Source organism: Crinia signifera, chromosome 2 (assembly GCF_055691185.1).
Source record: "Crinia signifera chromosome 2, ASM5569118v1, whole genome shotgun sequence".
NCBI lineage: Eukaryota > Metazoa > Chordata > Amphibia > Anura > Myobatrachidae > Crinia > Crinia signifera.
Window position 1 is genome coordinate 178,563,396 of NC_139218.1, and position 19,801 is coordinate 178,583,196.

General features: G+C 43.7%; 1 protein-coding gene across 1 annotated transcript in view; it reads right to left on the reverse strand.

The window, feature by feature from the left end:
• Positions 1-201: 201 nt before the first annotated feature.
• Positions 202-19,801, reverse strand: part of HEATR6 (HEAT repeat containing 6) — a 98,534-nt gene continuing 78,934 nt past the window's right edge. The window contains exons 12-20 of the mRNA XM_083173236.1: positions 17,167-17,513; positions 7,872-7,994; positions 7,585-7,671; positions 5,968-6,102; positions 3,792-3,914; positions 3,018-3,142; positions 2,829-2,925; positions 2,327-2,531; positions 202-1,023 (exon numbers count right to left, since the gene is read on the reverse strand). Coding sequence (XP_083029362.1) covers positions 488-1,023; positions 2,327-2,531; positions 2,829-2,925; positions 3,018-3,142; positions 3,792-3,914; positions 5,968-6,102; positions 7,585-7,671; positions 7,872-7,994; positions 17,167-17,513 — 1,778 coding nt within the window. The 3' untranslated portion in view covers positions 202-487. The remainder of the gene's footprint in view (positions 1,024-2,326; positions 2,532-2,828; positions 2,926-3,017; positions 3,143-3,791; positions 3,915-5,967; positions 6,103-7,584; positions 7,672-7,871; positions 7,995-17,166; positions 17,514-19,801) is intronic.

The following is a 19,801-nucleotide window of genomic DNA, read 5'->3' on the forward strand; positions in this document are numbered from 1 at the left end:
ATCAAATCTGATTGGTTGCTATAGGTAACATCACCTCTTCATTTTTAGAAGCTTTAGTAAATTTACCCCTTAGACTTAGAGCATGGGTCTTCAAATTGTGGCCCTCCAGATGTTGTGAAACTACAAATCCCAGCATGCCTTGCCACAGTTTTAACACTCCCTGATAGCAAAACTGTGGCAAGGCATGCTGGGATTTGTAGTTTCACAACATCTGGAGGGCCACAGTTTGAAGACCCATGCCTTAGAATCTGGTCAGTTGGTAGTTTATCTCTTTCTAAGGTTTGATACATCTCCAGCCCAAATTCCAAGTGTGGACTTGTACAAATCTATAGGGAAATTCACATATGAAAAGTTACTTGTAAAGTGCGACAGTTGGCCGTAATGCTGAAATGTTTAAAAACATACTTCTACAGAACACGCCAATGTATTTGCCGCCAAACATGGCGTCCAAATAATAATATAATTTTAGTCTATTGTCTGAGACCTGCTAAGCTTTTATTTTTTTCTCACTTCTCAGTAAAATGTCTTCTAAGAAAGCCACCTCGGCAATAACTTTTGCTCCTACTGGAGCTTCCTGTATACTGCGTACATGATCAATTGCCTTCTGAAGCATTCGATCTCTCTCTTCATGTTCTCCTTGTGCGTCATCTTTATCTACTCCTGACTCCAAATACTGAAGTATGTAAATCCTGATCGAGTCTCCTGTCTCCAGCACGGTCTTCCGAATACAAGGGAGATCTCCTAGGCTTGCCATACTCAACATGTGTATTAAAGCTTGGCAGATTTGTGCGCGTAAACTTGCGCAATATTTGAATTCCAGAAAATCTTCGGTGTCCTCACTCTTTTGCAATGCCGTAACCAAAGAATTCCAGATATTGCAGTATTGTTCAATAGTCCCATATTGTTCTCTTCTGGAAGGTGTGGAGAGAGCCATTGCTGATTTAATACGGACTTTAAAATTCTTACATGATTTCACAACAGTGGTGAGAGCATTATAAGCATCTGCAGTCCATACAGCTTCACCTGGAACACAGAGATTTTTAATTTTTCACAATGTCAAAGTGAGATTACATAGTTATAGTTTATGGGTACTGCTATATTTTAGGTATTACCTACTATACTGTAGGCATTACTTACTCACCAAACCAAAAAGGTATCCGCTGCATTCTACAGTATAAATGCTCAAAGGAAAGTTGTTCTGAAGAACTTCAGTGCAGTGAAAATATACCTCTGTTAGGACAACGAAGGCAGCAGGTTGCCTAGTCTTATTTATTGGATGTTTATTTTAACCAACATTGTTAGAAATAAACCGCTCTTATTTTCAGGGAAATGGAATGTATTGTGCAACAACTTATATTTGTAGCAAAAAAAAAAAAAAAAAGACAACACCACCACACATATTATGGGGTTACACACACACGGGGCAATTTAAGCCCCATGTCTAAGGGATCTGACTACATCGCTTATATCAGGGGTCCTCAAACTATTTTGCTCTGGGACCCCATCAGACTATAAAAATATTTACGGGACCCCAGCAAATTATTGCAGAGGGTCATCACATCACATGTGTAGGCAGCAGACAGCACATACATCGCAGCATTGTGGAGGCACAAAATGATGGGAGGAGTCTAACATAACAGACAATTCAACAACTTATTGAATCACTGACTGAGATTAGAAAAAAGTCATCAGCCTGATGGTCAGCAACATGGAGGGATCCGATATGTAATGCCGGCGGTCGGAATCCCGACACTGGAATCCCGACCGCCGAAATCCCGACATGGGGGGGGATGTGGAGCGCCCCCCCTTGCGGGCTCGCTGCGCTCGCCACGCAGTGGGCCCGGTGCCTCGCTACGCTATTTTATTCTCCCTCTATGGGTGTTGTGGACACCCACGGAGGGAGAAAGTTTCGGGATTTCGGCTGTCGGGATTCCGACCGCCGGCAAATTGACTGCATCCCACATGGAGTCATGACCCCATGCTGAGAAGGTCCGGACCCACAGTTTGAGAACCGCTGGCTTAGATAATGAATCATGTATGCCCCATAGCGATAGGCTCGCACGTTGCTAATGCCAGACTAGATATTTCAAGCATGCTTGAAGTATCTAGTCATCGTCCGTGTTCTCTCTATTGAGAACATGGGCAGTGACCGATTACTCAGCACACATTGCTGCAGTGCTGTGTGCGATTCAGTGTTAAGCACAAAGCTCAATGTGTACGGGGCATTACATTTAGAGTTTCTGCTTCAAGAAGCAAATACATGTCCTTATTACAATAGATGATAACGCGCCAGCATAGTTACATAAAGATAATTCCAGCTGCTCACCAAGTGGAAGGAAAGTGTTTTTGAAGACATTTCCTAAAGCATAACATGCATTCCATTTCACTTTCATGGTGCCATCTCCAAGAACAGTTGCAATAAGGGCCTGGATTGAACTCTCAATGCTTTCGCAGAACCTGGGTTTTACAATGTGATACGGCTGCAAAAAGTGGAGCAGGTTTCCTAAAGCCCGAACAGCATTGCACTTCACCTGAAATACAATTATAAAATAAACTATAAGTATTTACTAGCTGCCAAAAGTTGTCAGAAACCATTCAAGAAAATGAAATATAAAATAGAAAAATGTTGCATAATACTAATAATAACATTGTATATAAAAAAAAAAAAAAAAAAAAAAAGGACTCTACTCCCAGCCCCCATTATAATAAAATCAAACCATTTACTAATGTTCTGGTTCAAGATTAAAAATGAAAAAGGTGTACTTATTTCACATATATTATACAATTTGTTTTTGTTTTAAATTGGAGAACAATGTGGCAGCATGAACCTTATCTTTGTCTTTGGATGCCTCCGTTGCAGACCTCAGCATTTTCAGGAGCAGCAGGTCTGAGAATTCCTCCTGAAAACTTTGCCCCATAGATTCCCTGAAAGAGTGGTCAGTAAAAATCCAAAGCTTAGAATGCTTCAGTAGTCATTTCTATTATGTTCATATAAATGCATATATGAGTGTACTTACATATTAACGATTAATGTGTCCGTAAGATTACCCAAAGACCAGGCTGCCTTGGCCCGAACATTTGGAGATTTGTCATTAAGAGTCATCAAAATTGCATTAGCAGTGTCTGCCACAAACATGACATCCTGCAAAAGACAAAAAGTAATTAATTTTAATTCACTAAAGACAAAACAGAACGGATGACAGAATTACAAGATGTAGCTGCTGTCACTACACATTGGATATTGCTCTAGGATATTGTGTTTTGCCTATGGGTACAGTACTCCAGTTTCTGCTCCATGTAGGCCTTTTAATTTGTGTTTTCTGTGGAAGAAAATATAGTGCTCGTTCTTAAGTGGTGAGGTGAATGATCATACCCTCTGTACGGTGCTAAGAAAATGATGACCCTATATATGCCAAACCAAACTTTAGAGGAGGTAAATCATGTCAAAGGTCTGGGATCAGACCAAAACATCAGCGGACTGGATTATCGATATCAATAAGAAAAAGCATTTTAGAGTAACAACTGTTTAAGGACAGACTAAATATTCTGCCATATTTGCTGCAAAAAAATAAAAAAATAATAATGAAGCATAAAGGATCGGGTGCCAAACGGGGAACCGAGAGTCTTTTATCCGACGTCGGGATCCCATAGAGGGAGAATAGAATAGGTGGCAAGCGTAGCGAGCCACCGTGCCCGCAAGGGGCTTTGTTGTGCTCGACATGCTGTCTGAGTCCGGCCAGTCGGGATCCAGAGTTTCGAAACCCTATACCACACCCTAAAGGATCACCCACCTCTCGGAGACACTGGAACAGGATATATACACCAAGTGCACGTGCAGCTGCAGCCTTAACCAATGGATTTTCACTGTGGTTTAAACCCAGCAATAATGTAATACACAGTATCTGGCGGTCATTCTGCAATTGCAAATATAAAGAGAGATATAAATATTAAGTATCACTACTGAATGCTTAATAGAATCTGCACAAAAAAAGAACAACCTTACTTTAAAAGGTGCCCATACACGGTGCGATGATCAGTATGGGCTAGATCGCATCGCAATGCATGCGTTTTGCCTGTGATGCAAGAGCAGTCCAAAAAGTATGTGCAGCACGTCATTTTTGTACTGTGCGATGAGATGCCCACGGGAGAGCACATCGCATGGTGAAAACGCACCGTGTATGGACACCTTTAGACACAATAATTCAAGTATGATAAAATAGGTTTTTTTGCTCATCATATAAAATGTAACCAATAAATACAAAGCAATAACAAAAATCCATCATCAACTCCTATTCGTGTGACATTTGAAATGAACACCTGTTTAAAAGAGGATAAAATCACCAAGCTAAATATTACCTTCTGCCCTCTTCCTTAATGTTTTTGGACTGGCTGAAAACATTAACAGGCAGTCACAGGGTTACCCTTTGTCTTACCTTCTAAAGGTCACGGAACAAGCCGCACTTGCCCTAACAGATCTATATTTCACTCATTACCGGTTACAGTCCGGTTCAGTTTTCCTGTGTTTCTCAGTTCTCCAGAGCCTATAAATTCCTTAAAATGTGGTATCACTTGAAGTATCTTCAATATTCCTAGTGTTCCATTCCATGTGTAGGAACTTTGTCAATACTCCTAGCTGCTTGCACAATCACATGGTGGCCCTTATTCTAATTCCCTTGCTCCCCTGCGTGTTCGCGCAGGGGAGTGATGGTGAATGTCTGGACATGTGTCGTACATCTGCAAGCGCTGAAGAAAATATTCAATGGTCGTTGACCAATGAATGAGCTCTCCCCGCACCCAAGGCTGCGAATGGATGTTTATGTTAAACATCCATTCACAGCCGTGCGGGGGAACTCTGCAAGCAAGGGCGGGGCAGGCGGCCGGCATTTCATCCATGCGCAAAGCTGCGAAATTTGCAGCTTTACGTTTGGACCAGTACAAGGTCCGGTATCTCCTCCCACTCCTATCCTCTTCAGAGTTAATTGCAAGTTTCTGAAAATCGCAGTTCCACGTTTTAAGACATCTGCGCATACACCAGTGCTTGAATACTCAAACTGCGACAACAGGGAGCAGCAATTTGAAAGGCAACGGGACAACACATTGTTTTCTGGGAGCAACCCGGAAAATGCATATGTTCCCAGGCCGAGGCGGCTGCGTGGCATCACATGCAGTGGCTGCGAAACTAGGCCAGCCTGCACCTGGTTTTGCAGCTAGGCTGTGCAGCAAGGGAGCTGCCAGTCATGTGCAGAAATGCCAGTTATGTACAAGTGCGCCACTGTGTAGCGAAGCACATGCACTTTAGCGATGTGCCCACAAATTTTACGTGAAGAGAGACATGGCAAGCAGGGGCTAGGGTACTGCTAAAGGTGGGGATCCCCTTTTTCTTACCACTGATCTCTGCATACTGCTCTTTCTCTACAAAAAGGCCAGGGGGCCGTGGAGCCCAATTTTACCTTTTTCTCAGCCCCAACACAGGCTCTCTCTCTCTGGACACTAGCCTGTGCCCTCCATCTCAGTTCAGTTCGCCCTCTCCAACTGCATGTCTTGTACTTTTTCCTAAGACCCTCATTTACTGTCCCCCTGCATGTGGAAGAATCTGGTTTAGGCCATCAACTCACCAACTCCGTGATAAGGCTTCATAGCTTTTGTAAAACTGTTCACTATCTGTTAACCCCTGCAGTGCCTGCACCTCATCTAAAGCTGACCAGTAAAGTCTGGGATGCCACAAATGCATAAAATAAGGAATGAGGGAGACAATATGCAATATAACCAAGTTGATAGCATTGAAATAGCAATAGTATTATGTGGGCTGTAGCCAATCCAGAACATTTACTTGCCAAATACCAAGTAAAAGAAACTCTGCTCATCACTGTTACTGGTTTCTTTGTCAAACAAAAACATTTTAAAATATTAGTCATATCTTGGAAGACAGAAGAACATTATTTGCATATAAAATGGATATCTGCTTACCGGCAATTTAGTGAAAGCTTCTGGCAAGACTGATGACAAAGCATCACAGGCACTTGTCTGCAGAGTAGGGTGCTGCTCATTCTGCAGGGCTCCAGGCAATGGACCACTCAGGATCATGTTCCAAAATGTTGCAGCCTTGATTGCAGGAAAACAGTTACATATTAAATTGCTTTATTGACACTAAACACTTTTAGTTAGAGGTTCTTATTAAATATATATTTATAATATTATTATTTTTTTCTCTTTACAGATAGAAGGTCATTCACCACTGTAGAAATGTATAGATCCAAATTGTTTTTCTGTTCTTTGAAACACCTATTTCTGAATAGATTATGGAGTGGAATCAGCATGGCACAAAAACACTCATCTGTGGCAGGAGAGCATCATCAGACTACATACAGATCTTATTCTTGTCACATAGACCATCTGCATCCATGTGCGAAAGAAGCGATCATCACCATTATCCTGCACTTCACTAGCCTTCTCCATGGTGAGACACATCCATCTGAGTAAGGGCAGACCTCTCTCTCTCTCGCTCTACCTGCCCACAAAACACTTATCCTATGCATGAATACCTCATTGCCACCATCGTCCAAGCAGAGATGTTGCTGAGAATGTGTACCATACTAAATCAACTACTTGCACTGAAGTTTTAAACCACGTGTTCCATCAGCTAAGCAGACTAATCCATCAGCCCGAATCTCTACTAATCAACATCACCAAACTTTCATTTTCTACTTATATTTATATGTATAGAATTGCCTGCCATGGAAAACCAATATAAAATAAATCCAACAATTCGGTATGTGGAAACTCAAGAGTCAAATACTAAAATCACAGAGTTTGGGATGTAATGAAAAGAACAACCATGACCAGGTCAACATTCATAATGTCAGTTATTTCGACAGGCAATGTGCAGGCATTCTTAGAATGTGAACATTAGGGATAGGCTGTTGGAAAAGGTTAGGGCTAGTCACCAGGTGTACAGTTAGAGATAGGAATTAGGGATTGCAGAGAAATATCTGAATGCCGGGGGATCAGAGGTCAAACCAGAAACTCTTAATTTACTGTGTCCTTGGACAAACGATAAACCACATGCGAACTGAACGGTTCACGGATGTCACCTGGCCCCCAGCTGAACATGATGATATAGTCAAAGCAGAGGTGAATAGACTGCGTGCACATGTGCACAGCGTCTACTCAGAGAGGCTGGAGGCATGGCCAGCAGCTCTCAGTGCTGGCCATGCCACCATAGTGGAAAAAATGGGGTACGTGGCCTCGCAGGAGAACTACGATAGTCTGTAATGCCCCTGATGTCCCTTCTCCTCTGCCTCCAGTGTTGGGAGGTATGTATGTGGCATACCTCCCAACATTGCAGTGTGTGGCATATTGTGTCTGGGGCATTGCTGTGTGTGGCATAATGTGCAAAGGGCATTTTTCAGTTATTAGGCAGATTTTTTTTATTTCTTTTTTATTTTAGTAGCTCTTCAGGCGGTTTATTTTATCTAGAGTAGCTCATGCCCCAAAAAAGGTTGGAGACCACTGGTATAGGTGGAAGCCATGCACAACACAGCATCTATCACATCTGGAAAAGTAACGTCCAGATGATCAACTTACCTCAGTGACCGTCACTCTCTCAGAAGCAGGAACCAAGGAATCAGGCTTTTGCTGTTGAACTATACTGGTTCCTAACTCTTCTAAAAGCTTCATTGGAAAAACAGAAGTGTTATGACTTATAATCTTATGTATAGATTTAGCAATGAACACTACACAGAAAACAAAACATACTGTTACATTGAAAAAGGGACAATCCCTTCCTCAAACTGACTGTTTCCACATACAAACCCACATGTGTTTATGCAGAGGAAGGAAAATAGCTCCAAATTGTTTTCCGGTGTATTTACCTTGGCACCGTGTAGCTGAATGGAGGCATCAGACTCCTGCATGCACTTGCAGGCCACCTCTCCCAGCTCCATGAGATAACTCTGTGCCATGGTGAAATATCCCTTTACAAGGAGTGCCAACACCTATATAGGAATACAAAGGTTAGAAAATCTACATGCTCTAAATATTTCTTAAGCAAAAGCAATCTCACATAAGCATCCCTTGTTTGTGTTCTAACACTGCAATAGGCATTATGTCATTAGGGGCACCTTGTACAAATCTTGTCCTTGCGGACTGGCATATATAGGACTTTTAAAGAACTTTGGAGAACATTAAAGAACGTTTACTTTGGAAGGAAAAGATGCCGATCAATCTGTAGCCAAGCATTTTAGGGATGCTAAACATTCATTGGCAACACTGAGGTACAAGATCTTTGATCATGTGCCCCCTATGCCACGGGGAGGTGATCATAACAAAAAAAACAAAAACATTTGCATTTGGAGACAAGGTGGATCCATGATCTGAATACGTTAGCAACTTACAGCCTTATTGAGCAGTTGTCCTTTAATTGCTTCTTGTAATTAATTCACCATTTTTTTAACTAGTCAAATGTTGGTGTTGAACTTCGTTCATATTATAATATTATTGCTATAAGCCAGTATATGTTCCTATTGCCTATGTTGACCCTTTTTATATAGCTTATCTAATCATTAGTATGTGCAGCATTTGTATAGCTGTCACTTGTTATATGGACCCGTTTTTTTTTTATACATATTTCTCACTTTTTTAAATTTACATGTTTACTTGTTGTTCTAGTTAGAGTCCGCCCTCCCCTAATGCCAGTGTTGGCGCTGTTGTGACATCACGCTGCAACCCGGAAGTCAGAAGGGGAGCTAGTGGAACCGATGCACTGTCTGTCTATTAGGTTTGTTTTTTTGCTTATTCCTGACGGGCGGGGACACTCCCCCGGAACTGGGGCGGGGTATTAGAGCTGTCAAGTGGCTTTGCTGAAATCAAGGGAACTAAATCCCTGCACCTGGTTCAGAATACCGTGCACGTAACCTCCAATGTAATGAATATACTGAATATGATGGATTCCCCGCTGATCCGTTCCGATGGAAATCCACCGCTCACTTTGCATTTAATAGTGGTGATGGAGTAGTAAACAATTATAATATACAAATATATACAATGAAACCAATATGTATGGCAATGACTGAAATAGACACATAAAATAAAATAAAAATAAAAAAAGCCGCAATGTACCAATAATAGAAATGTGGGTATAACTACTGTACCTCCCATATTAAATGTCAACACTACTGTGCCACCTGTGCCCTTTATAATCCTCTTGGGCAGGCAAACCAGGACAATTACAGTGTCCCAACACTAAGTGTTATAACAACTTGCGGGCCTATAGAATTCACGTAAAACAGGAAATCGAGGGGGCGTGGTCTGGCCACGGACGGAGCAGGAAGCCCAGTCACACAGCTCCCTTAAGCCTACTCACAAAATCCCCATTTCCACCCTCACCCACCTCCTGGACCCTCTCCCCCTCGCTTACCTAGCTGGCAGAGGACCCTCCGGATCCAGCCACCCGCAGAACGGAGCCTGGGGACGGCTGCTACACCTCCCCGCAGCTGAGGCCTACGCGAAGCTCCAAGCCGCGGCCTAGATTTTACCAGCCACCCGGCGGCGGAGCTCCAGAGCCGGAATCGCGGCAGTACGGGGCGCCGGGACCGCTGGAGACCCCAGAAAAGGGGCACAGAGGTAAGCGGAACCCCCCCCCACCCCCGTGCCGCCCGTGGAGACCTGCGTGAGGGTCCCTGGAGCCTCCACACAGCAGTGGAAATCCTCACCTCCCCTGCCAAACTGCACGCGGCGGCCATCTTGGATTCTGGCAGCATTCCAGCAGTGACACTACTGCTGAGCCCCCACAGTACCTGGCTTACCCTCAAGCTGCAGGACCCCACACAACAACACAAAGCTCCCCTCCAGCTGCCCCCCGTCCAGGAACCTTGGTGTAGATTTACACCCAGCAGAGGCTATATGATACAGGTGGCCAGTGCTGGCACGACCACCTCATTTGGACCTCAGCTTCACAGTAATCACCCCAACTACACTGTCCCTTAAGACCTGCTCTCCCGCAGAAATGACACACTGTTCGCCCTAAGGATCGCTGACACCCGCCGCCACTCCGACATGATTTGAAGCTGAGCCGCAGCAGCGGTACGCCAGTGCGTCGACTCTAACCTGCCGACAGCTTAACGCGCACCTATATTCAAGCCTACTACAAGTCTATTCATCCCGTCGACCGCCCCACAACCTGCAGCAACCATGCCTCCAAAAAAAGCGAAGGAAACAAGTGGCGTCCCTCCAGTCAGCTTTTTTAGGGCCGCATCTCAGTCCCCTAACCCAAAGCAGACTACAAACAAAGGCTCCTGTACGCCTACTTTATCCGCACACAGCGCCTCATTCGACCCTATCATGGCAGGCAACAGTCAACAATCACCAGTAGGGGACGATGCCCCCCTCACCTTGGGACTGATGAAACAACTGCTAGCCTCATTCAAAACAGACATATCCACAGAATTTAAATCTGCGCTCCAATCCTGTCAACAGGATATAGAAGCGGTCGGACACCGCACTGACCACCTTGAGAATAAGATGGATGAAGTGGTCAAATCCCACAACGAACTGCTTGCCCGTCACGAAGGAGTTCAGGATGAAGTGAGGGCCTTACAATCTAAGGTTTGCGACATGGAGGACAGATCGAGACGCAACAACATCAAAATAAGAGGCATCCCGGAATCTGTTTCAAATTCGGACCTAACACAATTCGTAACTGACGTGTTCTCAAAATTGTTGCCAACTACACAGATCACAGACTTCCTTCTGGATCGCATTCACCGCTTACCAAAGGCCCGGAACGCCCCCCAAGATGCCCCACGGGACACACTAATGCGCCTCCACTATTTTCATATTAAGGACTCTCTGCTCAGGGCCGCTAGACCATCCAGCCACTCCGCTTCAATCCTGGGGGATCTCCAGATTTTTGGCGACTTATCCGCGGGCACTCTGTCTCTTCGCAGGTCATTTACCACGGTCACAAAGGCCCTCAGAGAAGCGGACATCCCCTACAGATGGGGATATCCCACAAAATTACTCATCCGGAGAAATGGCTCTACTTTTGTGGCCTCTACACCTTCCGAGGGATTACAATTTCTGGCTTCCTGGAAACTAGAAGTAGGCTCTGCGAGGAGCCCTGAAGACTTGCGCCTCACACGGGACTGGTCAGTGGCAGGCGGGTCCAATTAACAGTACGCCATGTCCTGGGTCATGACCCGGTCTCTCACCTCTAATGGTTGCCTATTATAGAATAGCCTCCTTATGCTTTTTCTCTAACAGACGTTTTTACTCAGGTTGTATGGCCGGGAATTGTTTGGGACTTCTTTGGTTCAGTTGGCGTGCATGCTGCTGTTTGGTTTAGTTTAATATTGTTATATAGTAATGTCTGGCGAGTCCTGTGCCGTGGCCCCCCTACAGAATAGAGCAAGTCTTTAAGACCTATAAATACCCACCACGGCTCAAACATTATATTGGCAATGTAACTCTTCCCCCGGATTACGGGGTCTGGGGTTACTACGGCACAGGATCGTCTTTCCGCCTTTTTTATGTTTAATCTCTTCCCCTAGGCTCCCACAGGAGTGGTGGCCGTGTTAGCTATCCCCTCACGCCCCTACTGTGTCACCTACACTGGTGGCCCTCGTTAGCCCCTTTATGGAGCTATTTTACCCCTTTCAACCCCCCCCCTCCCCTTGCTTACTCGGCTCACTTATATATACCCTTCTTATTTTATTTTATTTACTTTTAAAATGCACACTGTTGTTCTACTATTACATGTTAAGATTTGGCTGTGAAGCAACATGCCTACCTTACGGTTTAAATGGTTAAACTGTTATCATTGAATGTCAAAGGCCTCAACTCGCCTAACAAGAGACAGGTGGCCCTGAAGTACTTTAGTAAACAGAAAGCCCATATAGTCGCTCTCCAAGAAACTCACTTCCTCCAATCAGCCCCTCCCCAATTCTCCAGCCCCTCCTATCCCCATTGCTACCAATCCAATGGGCCTAGCAAAAAAGCGGGTGTCGCCCTTCTGATCTCCAGGTCCTGCGACTTTGTACTGGAACAACAGTTCGCCGACCGGGAGGGCAGATACCTCATTGTCACAGGGAAACTGAATAGTAAACAAGTAACACTGGCTGTTCTCTATGCCCCTAATTCCAAACAACTCCCTTTTTTAAGGAAATTCTGTAACACTCTCTCCACATGTCGGAAGGGGCTGCTCATGGTCCTGGGAGACTTTAACCTAGTAGTAGATCCCTCTATTGATAAAACAGTAAAACGTAATATACACGGTAACCGTTCAGAGCCCTCTCAGTCCTCCGCCTTCCGGAGAATTATACACGAATTCGATCTCTACGACGTCTGGAGAGCCAAAAATCCCAATGTAAGAGACTACACCTTTTTTTCCCCAGTCCACGGTACCTATTCCCGCATTGACTTAGCTTTTTCAGACAAATGGGCCCTACAACAGATAACTAAAGCTTCCATTCTGCCAGTCACGTGGTCGGACCACGCCACTTTATGTATACATTGGAATTTGTCCTCTGTCCAGACTCCCCCTAGCCCCTGGCGCCTTGGCGAGTATCTCCTGGTAGATCCGGAGGCACAGCACATTATTGCTGAAACTCTTTCTCAATATCTAGAAACCAACTCACCTGACGACACGTCACAATTCACATTCTGGTGCGCGCTAAAAGCAGTTGTCCGGGGCTCCGCGATTCAGGCGGCCGCCCGCATACGCAAGAGAACAGCCGCCCATCAAATAAACGTAGAAACCCGAATGGCAGATTTGGAGGCCAGGCACAAAATGTCCCCCTCGGATTCTAAGATTTATAAAGACCTCCTGCGGGTCAGGGAGGAATGGAACGTTATAGCCCTACAGGAGGTACATAGATCCCTATCTAAATTGAAACAAAAATTTTACATACAAGGCGATAGAGCGGGTAGACTCCTTGCCAGGAAACTAAGGGGAAAACTTGCCAAAGACCGAATACGATTAATCATTGACGACAGAGGCCTTAGAGTGTCTAACCCAGCGGACATAGCTAATGCCTTTGCTGAATATTACTCTAACCTCTACAACCTGTCGGCAGACCCGACAACCCCACAACCCTCAACTTCCGCTATAGACCAATTCCTAGCACAGATCACTCTTCCCTCCCTCAGCATGAATGCCCTCCACTCACTTTCACAGCCCTGGACAGTGGAGGAGATCAACACAGTTATTGAGTCACTCCCGGCCGAAAAAGCCCCCGGCCCTGACGGCTACACTAACAAATTTTACTCCCATTTTAAAGATACCCTTTCCCCAATTTTGGCCCAATTGTTCAATGAAGCTTCCACATTAGGCAGCTTCCCAAAGGAAATGCTGGAAGCTAGGATAGTCGCTTTCCCTAAACCAGGAAAGAACCCCGCTATTATAACCAATTACCGACCCATAGCATTACTTAATTCAGACGTTAAAATTTATGCCAAATTGATAGCTAACCGCCTCAATCCCCTGCTCCCAACCCTCATTAATCAGGATCAAGTGGGGTTCGTGCGAGGTAGACAGTCACCGGATAACACTAGGAGAATAATTGACTTAGTCGAGGCCTTCTCGGGGTCGGGTGAACAATTACTGTTGTTGTCCCTAGATGCTGAGAAGGCCTTTGACAGGCTACACTGGGGCTATCTACATGCGGTTCTGCGTAAATTCGGAATAACGGGACGTGCCTTGACATCCATGTCTGCCTTATACTCTTCTCCATCAGCCAAAGTGTTTGTGAGCGGGCTGCTGTCCTCCTCCTTCAGAATTTCCAATGGAACTCGCCAAGGCTGCCCCCTGTCTCCCCTAATGTTTGCACTTGCTATCGAACCACTAGCCGAGACTATAAGATCATCAAACTCCGTTAAAGGCCCGGAGTTATCGGGCGTGACGTATAAAATATGTCTATTTGCGGACGACGTCTTACTTGCCCTCACCGACCCAGAGTATTCCCTGCCCAACCTACATAAGATACTAGACGCATACTCTGCAGTATCTTATTACAAATTAAATGGACCCAAAACTGAGGCCCTTCCTATAAACTACCACGTTGACCTCCTTCAAACGCTAAGAACCAAGTACCAATATTCCTGGCAAACCAGTAGTCTTAAATACCTGGGAATTCATATCACCCCTTCTACTGGAGACTTAATCCAAGCTAACTATGCCCCGCTCCTCCATAAGATCTCACTGATGTCCACCGACTGGATGATGTTGCACATATCTTGGCTCGGTAGAATTGCGGCTCTGAAAATGATGATACTTCCCAAAATTTTATACCTTTTTAGAACCATTCCCCTCCTTGTCCCCTTGCCCCTGTTAAATAAATTCCAATCGGCTTTCACTAAATATATTTGGAAAAGCGCTAAACCCAGACTGGCCCGGAGGATACTGTCACTCTCAAAACGGGAGGGGGGAGTGGCTTACCCCGATCTGTACAACTACCAAATTGCGAGTATTCTCTCTCAAGTAGGTGCTTGGTTCGCGACAGAAGACCCAAAAGTGTGGGTGACCATGGAACGTAATTTAATGTCCTCATGCTCACTCACAGATTGCCTGTGGCTCCCCTCCTCAATCGACATTCGAACCCTGACAACAATTACCTCTATCATACACACTCGCAAGGCATGGTTGGAGGCGGCAAAATCAGCCTCAGATATTTCATTACCTTGTATACAGCTGTCGCTCCCGGCCATAGCCTCCCAGATACCAAACCTCTCTTTCACTTCATGGGTCTCTCGAGGGGTTTCAACACTCGCGGAGGCTACTTCCGCAGGTTCTTTACTAACATATGCACAACTCCAATCCCAATTTTCCCTCCCCCATAGGGACTTCTACAAGTTCCTCCAGCTCAGACATTGGCTATATACGGTAACCACAACTCCCCATGCCGTAACCACACTCCCCCAGTATATTCAGAATAAATTGACATGTACTGGCAGTAGGGGAGGTATCACCTGGTGGTATAACTTCATGATGACGCCAACGAGCTTCAAAAAATTTCCCTCTTTGATAAAATGGGAACAGGATTTGAATGAATCCATTAGTGAGGAAGAGTGGCACCAAATCTTTCAAATATGTTTTAAACTGTCTAAATGTATCTCACACAGCGAACAATACTACAAACTACTGCATCGTTTGTATATGACCCCTGTGTTACTGCATAAATTCAGTCCAGCTAATCCGAATCTTTGTTGGCGAAACTGTGGCCATGTGGGCTCCCTATTCCACATATTCTGGGAATGTCCATATATCTCCAGGTTCTGGTCTGCGGTTTTTGCACTTATCTCAAAGGTATTGAAAATCCCCATCTCCCCGACCCCGAAGGTAGCTATTTTCCATTTGATTGGTGGAGGACTCTCCAGCAACGATAGATACATTATGGGTCATATTCTAATCACTTCAAAAACCCTAGTCGCGCAGTGCTGGCGCTCCACCAGAATCCCATCAATCCCTCAAATAGAACAAGCGGTTCAGCACCACTGCGAACATGAGACCGCAGGAATACGCTACTCGGCCTCGACTGCCAACCCATTAATCAAATGGCTTAGCTGGACTGAATACTGGACCTCTAAATAATGACAGGCCATGACAGACCCATACTCTGATTACTATCAATATGTTGTTCTAACCACAATAGCTTCAACTATGTATGCCAAATTCTGTATATGAATAGTATATAAAGTAATAGGATTTCAGATTTGTTAACGAATGTTTGTTTTAATGTGTGCCCCCTTTTTATTTCCCCTCCCCCCTAATACCTGTACTTTCCCACCCTATTGCAATTTAATGTGTAAAACCAATAAAAATTTAATGTTTAAAAAAAACAGGAAATCGACAGATTAACTTAACCCTAGCAGGGCCAAAGCATTCAGTTTATGGATCCAGAAGGTCTCTAACTGTAACAATGCCTTGTCCCTATCCCCGCCTCTTCTGGACGGCGGCACATGATCAGTCAGCTTATATCGTAATGTAGCTAAAGTATGTTTAGCTTCGCTCTTTAAAAGTACAGCTGGTTTTTCAGATTTTAATGTTCTTGATAAAAATCTTTGGATTGAAACGTTCAACGAACAGACCTAATATAGATAGATAGATAGATATATAGAGAAAGAAAAATTGTAAGGGCTCTGCACTCACTAAATTAACTGATGAATAAATATTGGAGATTTAGTTCATGAATTGATCATTGCATTTAAGCCTGCAACCCCCCTAGGAAAAGGGAGTGCCGATGTATAGTGTAATAATGCAATCTCCGTGTCCCTGCTCTGGTGCCATCCCGATCACCCGTCGCTGGTTGTGATGTATACCCAAAGAAACAGCAGGCGTCACTCAGAGACTTGTGATGAAAGTGTCACAGTGCTTTTAATTCACATCTACGTTTCGGGGCAGTGCCAATCCTGACGAAGGGGACTGCCCCGAAACGTAGATGTGAATTAAAAGCACTGTGACACTTTCATCACAAGTCTCTGAGTGACGCCTGCTGTTTCTTTGGGTATATATATTTATTTATTTTTTTCCCCATATGCGGGACCTGCACTTTAGGTCAGCCCCGGGCCCAACAATTTGGGGTGGCAGCCCTGTTAGCACTTGTAGCTATCCCAATTATAGATGCAAGATCACACAGAAACAGACTTCCCTTCCCCATATGCATGACTCACACCCATGACACTCCCACAAGTCAGGGCTGTTCCAGGCAATCACATTGGTAACTGCCTAGCAGCTGCCCAAAAAGGCCTAATTTCACACAAAGATAGATAACATTAAAGTTCTGTCCAACTCAGAATAAGACAAACACATATGCAACAAAGCTTAAATTTGCATGTGCCACAGCTCCAGTAGACTTAAGGGTATATTTACTAAACTGTGCTTTAAAGAAGTGGGCCAAGTCTAATATTTACTAAACTGTGCTTTAAAGATGTTAGACCAAGTCTAACATTTTACTTAGACTTGGTCTAGAAAATTTTACAAGATAATAGCTATAATCTGATTGGTTGCCCTGGCCAACATGTCTACTTCTATAAAACCCACACTTTAATAAATCCACCCTTTAGAATCAGTAGCCTAGCAAGAATGTTAATTATGCCACAAAGCTGCCAACAGTCCTCTGCTCTCCTTGCTGTCAACACTGACAAAGAACTGCAACTTTATAACTCATACAGTACCTGTAATGCTTCTAGCCGGACAGGAGAGGGTTCATACTGAACAGTAGATGCAGAACTAACATCACTATCAGAATAGGAGTCTTCCCTCGGATTAACTACCAAAGAAATGCACAAACGTAGTAGCCAACAGGACTCCGTCTGTGACTGGTCAAGTCTCCCTTCCTGTTCCGAAAAATGTTCTTTTCTCCACCAATCTGGATCATTGAGTCGAGTCACAGTTACAGAACCACTATTGGACTGCAGTGGAACAAGTGGTTGTCGTAAAAGCGTTTGCACCTCAGGTAAAGGTATCTGAGCAGATACAATCGCACCCAATAATGTAAGACTTGAGACCCGTACATTCACATCTACAAAAAAAACGAGAGAGAAACAGAAAATATATTTTAGCAGGTTAAGTTGTATAAAGGTCTTTTCTGAGAACAAACGTGTGCTTAAGACCATATTTTGTCTAGATATTTAAAAATGGTCATACTTTTTGTGAACAAGTTTGCAAAAGTTAAAATAGTTTTAAATGATGTCATTTGAATGAGTTTTTGTCCATCTCCAATTTATTTATAGTTGAAGCTTTATACATAAAAGGTAGCAATATGCTGATCCCAGCATGACTTTGGCAAGAAAAGAAATGAGATTTTAAATGGCAATTAGCTGTAAAACAAAAACAACCTAGTTTTTCTTTATAACCAATTACCACTTTAACCCTATTTTCCCAAAATCACACCTGCAGATATAGCCGCTCTCATCTTTGTTGCGATTTGTACGCACTCACACAAGCAGTAGCATTTATTCCCTAAAGCCGTGCATGTGCAAACATATGCGTGCATAATAGCTGCAATCACTTTGACGCATGTCCTCAAGATCTACCAACAGTTCATGTTTTCCAGACAACCTGTGGATCTATAGTAGGAATGAATTCAGCATGTTTAAAAATGTGACAGTTAGTAATGACTACAGCTGTGCACCAGCTAGGTGATTTTTAAAATGTGGACAGTTGGTAGATATCCAGAAATTGGGAGACCCCTGCCCTACGTCTTTCTTAAGATTTTGACACCTTTCCACCGGGACAGCTCCATTTCCACCGCGGCTCTGACCTGGATCATTCCCAAGTCAGAGCGGTTTACAGTGCTCCTGGGTGCAGTAAACCCCTGAGTCTCTAAGCAGCAGACTCTAGCTCTGCTCCCAACATCACTGGCCCTTCATGTGTCAGTGTTGCAATTAGGTGGGGTTATGCACTAGCGCTGCTGAGGACAGAAGTATACCTCATGAACCGTACTGAACAGAAGGACACCAGGGCACAGTTTAATTAACGCTGTTAATTTTTATATATAAGAAAATTTTATAGTAAAAAAGAGCTCATACAAAAACATATACAATAGCAATAAAAATAGCACAGAAAAATACACAATTAATAAATTTATAGGCAGATACCGTATAAATTGATATAGAGGACACTTGAATAAATGGTGTCGAAATAGCCAATTCCTGAATGGGTCACGTGTTAGGTCGATACAGAAGGTTGGTGTTAGTATGAAGTTTGCAGCAACCAATTTGTTAATAGCAAGGTAAGCAGTAAAAAGTACAAGCCAGAGCACTATAACGCAGGAGAAAACTGTAGGTGACCTGTTAGCGCTAGTGAAAACGCCAGAGAAGTGAAGTCAGGTAGTGTGAAGTCTCCTTTCAGTATGCAGTATGCTCACCCTCCTTGATGAATAGTAGCGGAGGGGCGGGGAGCCCGATGTCACGGTGGCTCAACCCGGTGCTCACAATTTATTGGCGTCCGTACTTTGTTTTCAGTAAAGGGTAGCGGAGGAAGAGACTGTGTAAGCAGTGGGTCCAGGCGGCTGTAGGCGCTGATGCGCTGGATAGAGCTTACGGAGTTTTAGCAGCGGCAGTCCGTGTAGTCAGCCGGCTCCGTATAAACGACCTCGTGACCTCAGGAAGGGATTTGGCTCTGGGGCGGAAATGACGTCGACGCGTTTCGTTCCCTTGACAACCGGGAACTTTTTCAAGACGATTACTGTGTGTCCGCCTCTGCTATTTAAGGCATCTGCGTTATTTCTAAATTGGCAGTTAATTAACCTAATGAACCTATTACATAGAACAACAATGTGCCTGGTGTCAAATTCATATTATATTTAGGAAAATATCAAATAACATATCGATGGTAATACAAATATAGGATACAGCAGTATATAATTTTAAATGGCTTTTCTTAACAAATAGAGATATCCTTTAATCACATAATTAGTAGATCATTACATGTTTTACGTGACCAGGACAGTTTAAGGATATAGTTCAATATGAATGGTAAAGAGAATCTAGCATAATCGTATATGAAAGAGAGAATAGTGGATGTCTTCTATTATAAGTGAGGTAGATTAGATCAAATCATTAATAAATTCATTATTAGAATAATTACAGTCAAAATCTGAGTTGTATCCAGTTAATCTGGAATTGCTAGTAAACACTAAAGTTTTGGAAGAGCGATAAGAAAAATAGAGAGCAAAAAGATGTTTTAGAGAGTTGATATTAAGAGAAACCTAAATAGAGTTCTCTTGTATTAATATTATAAGATATTGGGTTCCTGACAATATATCGTAATTTGATGCACTGTATGGGATGTTATGTCAGGGGAGTG